Source organism: Cervus elaphus, chromosome 1, assembly GCF_910594005.1.
Source record: "Cervus elaphus chromosome 1, mCerEla1.1, whole genome shotgun sequence".
In the NCBI taxonomy this organism is placed as follows: Eukaryota; Metazoa; Chordata; class Mammalia; order Artiodactyla; family Cervidae; genus Cervus; species Cervus elaphus.
In genome coordinates, this window is record NC_057815.1 from 59,220,054 (window position 1) to 59,232,145 (window position 12,092).

Consider the following 12,092-nt stretch of genomic DNA (forward strand, 5'->3'; position numbering starts at 1 on the left):
ATGCTTAGGAAATAGAAAGTAATCTAGTATATATGGACAGAAGCAGAAAATGAGATCAGTGAGAGAAACTGAAAAGAAAATGAATTGGTTTTTGTTTAGTGACCATCAATTTTAATAATGCCCCTATTATCATTATTCCCATTTTGGAGAAGAGTAACTCATAAAAATTAAGCAACGTGCTTGAGAATGAGCAACAGAGACAGGAGTCACAGCCAGATTTCTCCGGGATCTTTCTTTTCTGCAAAACACCTTGGAGACATTTGGTGCTGACACGGAACAACCATGCCATGCTGTAGGATCTGGAAACCAGCAAACCTCTGAGATTCTGAGCAGCCTTTGGTCCAGACACTCCACTCAATTTCAGGGCAAAAATCTCTTCCCCAGGACAAATTACCAACCTTTGACATCGTTAGCTGCCATTTATCTTCATTCAGTCCTGCTTTATCCTCCTGCTTCCTCTTATTTGTCTTTTTTGCAACTTTTTCTGTGGAAGATCCACCTTTGGAGGGAAAATAGTGTTCATTATTCTCACCATTAGTAAAACATGGAGTCAGAATTGCAGTGTTGCTGAAACTTAGCGCCTTCCCCACTTACAATCACTAGTTTGGTGCCAGCAGCTTAATATCAATAAGTTCAACATTAGCATCTGTTTCCCAGGAATGACCCAAGAAAAGATATAGGTATTTTATGTGATGGGAATGATTAGGAAATAAGAATAACCATCTCATAGACTGAGAGGACTTGGGTATAAAAATGACACAGAAAAAATAGTGGTCAAACAAGGAGGATGAGTCAAAGTAACGGCTATTGCTGACAAATAGAGTGTTATTTATATGGAAATCTCAGCCATAGCACATTGATTTGGGGGTATGCTGAGTGTCGGAGAGTCTTGTGATGGCTCTTAATAATTATATCTCTTCCTCCCATACTTTTAAGTTTACTGAGAAAGGAAATCGAAGTAAAGTTGTTAAAGAGACTACCCTAAGGATATCATTTTTTTTCTTTTTTGTTAGAAATGATGCTTTTAAGCAAATGTTTCTCCTATATTATTGCCAAAATATAGAACATGCGATTTATTAGCACCTCATATTTCTAGGCTTCTCACTGATTATTCCTGATTCTCCTAGCTCACCTCTAATGATGGTCCATGTGATAATCAGTCCTTGGAAAAAAATGAGATTCAGGCTGATTCAAATTAAGGTTTGGTTGAGAATAAGGTTAATATCTAGCTAATGACTTACTTATAGCTAAGTAGGAAATCAGCCTGTAGCCAAGACTGTGAAACTTCACCTTCACCATTGTGGAACTAAAGGACACTGGTATTCATATCTAAAAAGCCTTTACAGTTTCTAGCACAAGAAATGGGGAAAGAAATTTCTACTTCATGATAAATTTTAGAACACCAACCTTAAAATCATCTGGGACAGGGATGGGGTGCTGAACAGACCACCGACAAAAGAATGATAATCAGGTTGGCTTCAGACTCACCATCAGTAAGTAACAAAGACAATTAAATCATCCTTTCCAAACAATGACACTAAAGGATTTTTAACTTACAACCTTAACTCCATTCCAATTACTCTTCAAGTCTGTGAATAAAGTTATTTTTGAAAAACTAACAACCTAGAAAGTTTGCTGTCCACATACCCTTTATTAGGTGGGCTCCAGGGGAAATTATCTAAGAAATAAATGGAAGAATAGAGGACTTCCTTCACTTGGTAGGACATTGGAGATGTTGGAAGAATATAAGGATGTGATCAAGATGCACATGCAAAAAAATATGACTAAGAGAAGTTTCCATGAAGCAAAAAACAAAACAACAAAAACTGAACTCATTTGATTCTTTTATGAATAAAATTTACATATGTATGATAGTATAAATTGTTGACATTCAACTTTTGGAAACAAGCTATAAATAAAAAATGTAAGATTTTTTTATTATGATTCAAACAAGAAATAAAAAATTTTCAGCTTTGGCCATGTAAAAGTATTTTAGGGAATTTCAAGGTAGTGCCTCTCATAATGGAACAAAATGAAAAGTTTAAAAAATAAAATTTAAATGTAGCCTGTATATAAACTAAAAAATAGTGCTATTGGGGAGAGAGTAGGTGGGGAAGCAAGAGGTGGCATAACTGAGCAAAAAGCTTACCTCCTAATGGTAGGATAACAATGAATAATATTGATAGTGATGTTGATAATGATAAAATGATTGAACTAGTAGACCTAATATTGATAAACTTATGGAAGAGTGGTAAAAGCATGATATTCAGAGACACGTCAGTAGCCACCAAAAGAAACATTGAATTCCAAGGGGTTATTTTGTGAGAGAAGGGTCAAGGTAATGTTCTGTATGCTTTAATTTTTACTGTATTCATGAATTATTTTATTAAATAAGTTGAAAATTTATTTCAATAAATTGAAATTTTATTTAATATATATTTAAATATTTTTAAAGTGTTAACACTCTCCCTTACAAATTAAAATTTAAAAATTACCTCATGCTGTTGAGAATGCAGTAAGAGGGGTATGCTTATACACTCTAAGTGACCAAGTCAATATAGTAGTTCTAGAAAATTATTTGGAAATAATTGTATGAATATAAATGCATATTTATATTCATATTCTTTGACTCATTATTTCAATTTTAGGAATTTAAGGGACTGAAATAAAATGAACACCAAAATCTATCACTAAGATGATTTTCACATTATTCATAATGTTCATATTTTGGAAACAATATCTTAAATGGCATTTTGGCAAAATTATTTACAGAGCACCAACAGGATGGGATAATAAAATAGCTTAAAATAGTACTTAAGAGTTGATGTTTATTGCTTTGGGAAAAGCTTGTTATATGTTTTAAGACCCCCAAAATTTCTAATGTTATAGAACTGTGTATAGAATATAATCTAGGTGAAAAAAATTAATCTCAGTGAAGATAGCATACGACACATTGTTTGTTGCATTAGTCTTTGGGTGGGGATATTACTGATGTTTTTTCTTTCTTCAAATTCTCAGTGTTTATTGAGCACAAATTATCATTATAGTTAAAAAAGGAAACAACAATATGATCAATAAGAACTGAGGAGAAAACACACAGTGAATTTAGGTGAAAAGGCTAGTACTTTCAGTTGAGGTAGAAACAGGAATGGTTACAGAGGTAGCATTTCAGTTGGAGCTTGAATAATGGTAGGAATTAAGACTATGATGATCATAGTCTTAATCACTATGATGATCATAGCCAAGTGGCATGGGCTCACTAAAAGACTGAGAGCTAATCATTGGACCATAGAATACATCTTCTTCCTCCCTACCTTACCATCATTAGTAAATTTCCTGAATAATAATAATATTCCTATAATAATAGGGGAATATACTTCAGAAGACTGGATATCTCCGACTTAATTTAAGAAGTTTCTGTGAAAACTCAAATACAACGAGGATAAAAAACAAGGACATTAGAGGAAGTTTTAGTCTTTGATACTAGAGTAAATAGCACAGCCTAACTCTTAGCCAGATAAATAAAGAACTTTACTCTAAAGGCTTATCTACCTCAGTTTCTTTTGAGTTTCAACAAAAAGTTACAAGGCATGCTAAAAAACAAACAAACCAAAACCCCCACAGTTTGAAAAGACAGAATAGGCGTCAGAATCAAACTCAGGTATGGCTAAGATGTTGGAAAGATGTGAACTTTATCTCAAAAATAATTTTTAAAAGCATCACGACATACAACTCTTTTTATATTTTATGCTCTCAATGTGTGTGTTGAACTAATTAAGATGTAGAGATTTCAGGAAAAGTCTTGAGCCATGTCTGCAGACAGGAGTAGGTTTGGTCTAGACTCACATTTTTCCGTTGCCTGGCAGAGCGACTCTGCTAGGTTGCCCTGGTTTATGGCTTTCAGGACCTCCTGAGTCACAGTCTTGGAGTATTCTTCCCCATAATACTGGATCAGTAGTTCAGCAAGTCTCACTGGGATTGTTTGCTGGATAGTGCCCCGAGGTATATGGTTGTAACCCTCAGCTAGAGTTATGTTTGTGAGTTGAAATTTGAATTTAACCAACTCCTCTTCTAAAAGGTCCTCAAGGATGTGAAGAAGGCATGCCTTCAGTGTGCTTTCCATTCTGTGCATCTGGGAAATGATGACCTGAAATGGACAGAGAATTATGGATGATCACAGGAATGATGGAAAAACACATATGAGGCAGATGGTTTGAGAGAAGTGAGTGAAAGAAGTGGAGATCAGAGACTGCCATGCTTAAAAACAAAGACAAAATGCTTGGGCCCCCAACTGTGTGCCTGTGATACATAGTCCTTACATAAAGGATGTTTCTCAGAGCTGTGGGGCTACTTAACCTGCATTCCAGGCTTCCCTGGTGGCTCAGCGGTAAAGAATCTGCCTTCAGTGCAGGAGACACAGGAGACCTGGATTTGATCCCTCGTATCAGGAAGATGCCCTGGAGGAGCGCATGGCAACACACTTTGGTATTCCTGCCAGGAAAATCCCATGAACAGAGGAGCCTGGTGGGCTACAACCCCTGGGGTCCCAAAGAATATAGCTCTTTTGATTTTCCTCAGAAGGTGTGATGCTACTGTTGGAGCTCAGGGCAGACTACCCCAAAATATTTAACAATGGCATATGGATTGTTTTGAATTAAAGTTACTTACGAAACTACCAGTGCAAGTGAGACCCTCCTTTCCCCATCCCCCTGAAAGCAGGAAATAAATCTCTCATGTGAAAGGTACATTCCCTGCATCTCAAGATATTGCCAGAGATGGGGAATTTGGGCTGAAAAGTTTGTGTAAACAAACCATGTTACTTTTTTAATTTACTGCCCCAAATCTGTTTAGGTTCTTTGCTAACTGAACACCCAAAACCTAATTTTCTTTTTTTTGTCAATTTCTCACAAATTTAAACTTTCTTTGTTTAAAAAGTGTAAAAGCTACCTGCTTTGGCCACTTCTTAGATCCCATTTCCACGAAACCTTCATATACACAAATGAACTTGTTTCTTTTTTTTTTTTTGAACTTGTTTCTTTTTCTCCTGTTAATCTGTTTTGTGTCAATTTTATTATTATTCCATCCACAAGAATTTAAGAGGAATAGAGGAGGAAACCTCCCTCTCTGAGACACTACCTAGCTCTCAACTTTCACAATCCTTATTATCCTTCTGTTTTGCCTTGTTACTATAGCTATCTATGTACTTCAATTATTTTCCTCTATTAAATAGAGAACACTAAAATTAAACAGGCTATTAATTAAACACTATTAATTAAACTGTTATGTATTGAGCATCATTTACATTCTGAAAGCTTTAGCGAATCCTTTGCAAAATTTATTGCATTTATTTATTTTTAAAAATATTTATTATTTATTTATTTATTTGAATGTGCTGGGTCTTAGTTGTGGCATGTGGAATCTAGTTCCCTGACCAGGGATTGAACCTTGCCTTCTGCATTGGGAGCATGTAGTCTTAGCCACTGCACCACCAGGGAAGCCTGTATTGCATTTATTTTTAATAAAAAATTAGATATTATCTCATTTTATAGGTAAGAAAGTCAAGAATGAGACAGAGTAAGATTCCCAAGTTTACATTTTTTTTTTTTTTTTTGAGGGAAGAATGAAAAGTCAAACACAAGTCTTTCAAATCCCAAAACCATGATTCTTCCAGTATTTCCAATGGATAATGTGTTACTTATTGTGTATACTTCAAGACACATCAGAATGATTTTTAAAATAGTAATAACTGTCAAACCCCCCCTAACTTTTGCTTCTTTTGCCCCATATTTCTGAAAAATGTCCCCTATAAATTTACTTATTTCTTTCTTACTTTCAGTGCCAAAAAGTACATCAAATAACTGTGTAGCACTCACCATACACCATACAATGATCCATGTGCTGGATATTCAGTTATGAGCAAGACAGAATACCTTTCCACAAAGAAATTTCCTTCCAGGGCAAGGTAGGATATTGGGATATGCATGAGAAAGACAATATCAAGAACATAAAAATCTTAATGTGATTTTTCTGCTATAAAGATGATTGAATATGGTGTGGTGAAACACTACTAGGGGCCAGGGGATAGGGGATGCTTAGGAAAGACTACTCTGAAGATGCAACGTTGTTGTTGTTCAGTCCCTAAATTGTGTCTGACTCTTTTGTTACCCCATGGACTGTAGCCCACCAGGCTCCTTTGTCCATGGAATTTCCCAGGTAAGCGCTTGAAAGCGGCAAGAAGCAGCAGTAGGTATGCTCCTGCTGATCTGGGAGAGAGCGTGTATTGAACTGCCTGTTTGGGTAATATTCCTAGGGTCTGAGAGTGATTCTGGGCTGATAGCCAGCAAGAAAATGAGAACTTAAGTCATAATCTGAAGGAAGCTCAATTTTTCTAATAACCTAAATGAAGTTTGAAGAAGACCCTGATGAGATAAGGAGCATGGAAAACACTTTAATTGCTGCCTTTTCCAATCTTGCCCAAAAGACTTATCTAACTCTTACATGGATCCCTAACCCATGGAAACTGTAAAATAATAAATTGGTGTTGTTTTAAGCTACTGATTTTTTGCTAATTTGTTGTGCAGAGATTAAAAACCAACACAGATGATTTCTAAGATTCTGACCTGAGTATAATAGATTGATTCCGGTGTCATGCCCTGAGATGGTCAGTTTATTATATAAACAGATTGGACATCATATTTTATTTACAGAATCAATTAGATAGACTGGTGGAGGTGGTAAGTAGACTAAAGTGGGCATACCTTTAAAGGAGTGGGTCCAATTTGGAGATACAGACCAGAGAGTTGCCCATATTTCGTATTTAAAGGCATGGGACTAGTAAGCTTGGTTAGGAAAAAAGTATAGATAGAGAAGAAAGAAGGGCCCTGAAGGCGAGCAGCATTCCAGCACTTAGATGAGAGGTAAGAGGAGACTAGAAGGAAGCAGAGGAGGCGGGGAATGAGGCGTATATGAACTCACTGAATCCTGGAGAAGGAAGTGTTTCTAAGAGAAAGATGTGGTCAACCTTACTAAGTGCTTCTGAGGCATCAGGAGGATAAAGATAGTGAATTAGTCATTGTGTCCTTTAAGAAGAAATTTATTGATGACCTTGATAAAAGCCATTTCTATTGGTGGGGGGAAAAGCTTAATGGAAGTGCATGAAGAGAAAATTAGAGATGAGATGATCAGCTAAGTCTTCCAATATTTTTTGCTCTCAGTATAAGCAGAGTAAAGGGCTATTACAGGAATGGGTCATGTGGTTAAGAAAATTTATTTTAGGTGTCGGATTTAGCAAAGCACTTGGTAGGAATGATCCTATAGGGAGGGAGAAATTTTTGATGAAGGAGATTGTATTAATTTCGCATTATTGCTATTAAAAAATTACCCTAAAATTAGTGGCTTAAAACAGCAAAAAAATTTTTTGTCTCATAGCTCTGGGTCCAGAATTCTATATTGAGTCTGTCTTACGGGACTAAAATCAAGGTATGGTAGGATATATAGATTTTTCGGAAACCAGCTCCAGGGGAGAATCCATTCCTTACCTTTTCTGGCTTCCACTGACACTCCTTGACTTGTGACCTCATTATTCCAGTTTCTGCTTCTGTGGTTACATTGCTTTCTCCCTTTCTGTAGTAAAAATTCCATCTGCCTTTTCTCTTAGGTGACTGCATTTAGGGCTTTCTTGGATAATTCAGGATATTGTCCCAATATTCTTAATTTAACCACCTCTGCAAGTCCCTTTTGCCATACAAAGTTTACAGGTTCCAGGAATTAGAACATGGATATTTTGGGAGGGGGGAGGACTGCTATTTAGCCTATCAGATATGTAAGAAAAATGTGCACCTGAGAGAGAATGATTAGAACAAGAAGTAGAACTGTGTTAGGAAGGACAGAGAAAAAGATATAGAATCAAAACATATTTAAGAGTTTTAAATGAATAGCAGAACTTTTTTTATTGTTTGTGCAAATGAATGTCTTGCAGGTGATTCCTAGGTTTATCCTTAATTGGGCATTTTATTGAAATGCCCCATGCCTTGTAGGAGACTACAAGGTATGGAGCAGATCTGAGGCTGAAGGAAGATGACTCATTTAATTTTAACAGATTGAGTTTGAGATTAACATAATGGTTAACATGTACTCTTTATATTTTCCAAACATTCTTCTACATACTTTACATGTATTGTTTTTTGTTATTTTGTTTTTATTTTAATTTTTTTTTGCCACGACACACAGCATGTGGGATCTTAGTTTCTGACCAGGGATTGAACCCATGCCCCCTGCAGTGGAAACACAGAGTCTTAACCACTGGACCACAAGGAAAGTCCCTATATTGTTTAATTGAATACTGACAACAAACTTACGTCTTAAGGTAAGGATTATTATATCTTTATTTTATGGGTGATTATTCAGAGATGTAAGTTGTTCAAGGCTCTATGAAAGCCTGGCTCTAGAATAAATGCCCTTAGCTACCACATCAACATCTAAGTGAAGATGCCTGCTATTAGGCTGGTAACACGGTCCTGCATACCAGAAACCTGTCTGGGCTGAAGATTTAGATTAAGGAATCATCAGCATAGATAACAGTCAAATTAATAAAAAATAGATGCAATCAGTCAGGGAAAATATCCTCAGAGAAAGGATTAGCAGGCCCTATTTATACAGGGCTGATATACAACTGTTAGACTGTGGGGTAACCTTATCAACGATTAAATATTTACACACATATGGGTGACTACTAGATTCTTCTCTAGCCTATATACCCCACCACCACCCTAGTTTCCCAGGATCTAAGGAGCACTGGGTGGGCCCTGCCAGGAGAAATAGTCACTATTTCATTTAAAAATAAGTATTTATTCAATACATTCTGTGGAGCTGTGGCAGATAATGGGGAATAAAGGAGAAGTGGGATATCTTTCCTGTCCTCAAGAGATTTATGAAAAGTGACACATATAACCATGGCATGAATGTGATTAAGCTTGAATGCAATTATTTTATAGTGTGGTATAGGAGCCCAGAGAATACAGCAATTATTGTCATTTATTTATTCAATTCATTCATTTTACTTAGATAAAAAGCTATTTTTAAGCAAGACTAATAAGATAAAGGGGTCTTCCCTGGTGGCTCAGATGGTAAAGCATCTGCCTGCAATGTAAGAGACCTGAGTTCAATCTCTGGGTTGGGAAGATCCCCTGGAGAAGGAAATGGCAACCCACTCCAGTATTATTGCCTGGAGAATCCCATGGTCAGAGGAGCCTGACAGGTTATAGTCCATGGGGTCGCAAAGAGCTGGACACGGCTAAGTGACTTCACTTTCTTTCACTAATAAGATAAAATCCCATTCCTCAAGTGCTCAGTGTCTGGTGGAAGACATGGGCACAGATCTGATTTACCTGTGTGTTTTAAGACAAAAAATAGATACGGTAGAGGACATAGTAGAACATAATGGGAGCAGAAGCCAATATTGCTCAGTTCCATTGACAATGATAGCCAAAAAATGGACCCAGGCTTCAATGAATTTAAAGGCAGAAGAGTTCTTACACAGTCTTTGTACATGTACTTTGGTCTTTGTGTGTCCTCTGTAGACTGTTCACATTTTCAGAGATAGCTCAGACCTGGAGTCCTCAATGAGGACTCTTTCCCAGGGTTCCTAGATTTGAGCAAAGAAGTCTGAAATGTGTTTAAAGCACGACCTTAACAAACTGTAAGTCAAAGAAGACAAAGACAGAGAGAGTGACACGAGCAAGTCAGAGAGCGATCATAATAGAGCAATAGAGAATGATGAGGAAAGCGACCTACACACACATATATACAAGAGAAAGACAGAGAGATAGACAGAGACAGAGTCAGATCAAGAAGGAAAGCAAAGACCAGGAACAAGAAGACTTTCACACACACTGCAGACCTTTCTTAGTCAGCTGTGCTCCCGTCCTCCCCATGGGTAAAGGGAAAGCTAACCCCATCACGGGCCCCTGGGCAAGAGGAGACTCACCGGTGTGAATCCTAGGTCTCCTTCCAGTTCAGTCAGACCTTGGGATGGGAGACTGCTCTGGCAGGTTAGAAATGTGGCTGTCTTTTGTGAGCCAAGCAGCTAGCTTGATTTTTTTTCACCTGTGTCTGAATAATGTGGGGTGTAGTAATGTAAATCACTGCCAGCCAACACCTACTCACCTGCTGCTGAGAGGACAGGGTGGGAGGACCAGGGCAAAACTAGAAGTGTTATCTTACCCCTGATTTAAAACTTTGTCAATTGCATCTCATTATCTGTTGAATAAAGTTCAATTTGGGGATTTAAGATCCATCTAGCTAGTAAATAAGAGAATGGACTGAATTGTATTCAGTCTGATCTGACCTTAAGTCCCTGTGATTACTTGCTAGTTGAATTAGGGCAGGTTACTGTTGACTCCAAAAAGTACACAATGTGAGAGCTGTGAGTTAAATTTTATTTGAGGTAAAAATGAAGACTGCAGCCCAGGAGACAGCTCCTCAGATAGCTCTGAGAAACTGCTCCGAAGAGGCAGGCGGAAGGTCAGTATATGTGTCATTTTGGTGAAGGGGGAATACATGCAATCAAGTACATATTTTTTCCAGAAGATTTCTGCTAGTCACAAGGAACAGTCATCACCATGAAGGACTTTAGTTCTTTTCTAGGTATGAGGAGATACAAGAATTAGGCTCATAAAATCAGTTCTTGAAAATGTCTTAACTGTCTGAAGACCCGTGCGGCCAGCAGAGAGTGCCTCATTTCTATCTCCGCTCTGACTCCTTTCAGAGGTGTTGAAAAGCAGCACCTGCAGCAGCGCGTGGTTTAATCCCTGCAGAAGCAGACGGTCAGCGCCAGTTCGTGGCTGACACTACTTAGCTTTCCACAGTCTCTCTATCTTCTAATTATGAAATGGGAATAAAAACAGCACTTATATCCAAGAGTTGCTTTGAAAAGTAAATAATCATGTAAATCTTGTAGCATAGTGTTTGGCCCTTACTTAATATTCAATAAAAGTTAACTACTATTTTTCTTCTAGTGGGGGACCCTGAGACAGATAAACCAAAGAAAACCAAGCAAAAATTTTATAACTTTTATACTTGTGAAAGGGACCCAAGAAAACTAACTTGCTAAAATGGCAGAAACCAACCCCTCATCTTAAATACCATCTTCAGCTAAAGGCAAAATAATGTATTAGGGGTACTGGCTTGGGACTTCAAAAAGAGGAAGAAGGCAGTTGAAATGGAGAGGAAAAGCAAATGTTTGGTAAACACATGCTTACTGGGTCATGCAGAGACAATGGGGCAGACAGCAGACTCTTGATCCTTAAGCTCTGCTGGGTGTCACCCATCATACCTAGCTCTCATACTCTTTGCAGCTGTCTCTGGTAGTAGCTCTATTCTGGTAGCGGGTCCTTTATCTAAACATTTTAAACAGCTAAATGTTAGGTAAAAAGAAAGACTTCCTGTGTCTTTGGTTTCTTAAAATTAAATAGCATAAATTAATTGTCATGCCAAAGAATCACTCTTTGGGGTGGTGAATTTTGCTCCCCTAGGAAACTAAGGCATAGGAAATTGGATTAATTTACCTAAATTCCAAAGGCCAGGCATGACAGAACTGGAACTCACACTCAGGCAGTTTGGCTTCTGAGCTCACGTTCTTGATTACTAATTTTTCTAGTAAAAAAAGTGAGAAGGACCTACAGTTCTACAGCTTATTTTCTTTGAAAATTTTAAAACCACTCAGGAGAATCATGACTATTGTAGGACTAGGACCAGTTTGTTAATTGTGTAGCAAATAATGACAGTCTCATGGCTGATGCAGGGGTGAGCTTTGAGGTGCTGTCTTGCATTGAGTATGAATCATTAGCTGATTTGTTTCATAGTATTGGGAAGAGTAGATGGAGTGTTTCTTTTATACAAGGCTTCCAAGAGCATTGTTTATTTGACCAGAACATTTGATAAGTCTAAAAGGCTGTAACCTTGAGATTTAGCCCCTGGGATATAACACCTATCTTGTTGGACATGATTGGTATCATTTTGGGGGGGCACTCTGAAGAGTTATGATACCATATTCCTTTATGTCTCAGTACAGAGTAGAATTCAGCAGGAGTGAA

At 37.5% G+C, this 12,092-nt stretch overlaps 1 protein-coding gene across 1 annotated transcript; it reads right to left on the reverse strand.

The window, feature by feature from the left end:
• Positions 1–206: 206 nt before the first annotated feature.
• On the reverse strand, positions 207–10,057 carry LOC122701852 (pyrin-like). The gene is made up of 3 exons (XM_043915248.1): positions 9,986–10,057; positions 3,847–4,147; positions 207–499 (listed from the first exon to the last, which is right to left on the reverse strand). Exons 2-3 carry the CDS (start codon positions 4,130–4,132, stop codon positions 207–209), a joined length of 579 nt encoding a protein of 192 aa, XP_043771183.1. The 5' UTR covers positions 4,133–4,147; positions 9,986–10,057.
• Positions 10,058–12,092: the final 2,035 nt, after the last annotated feature.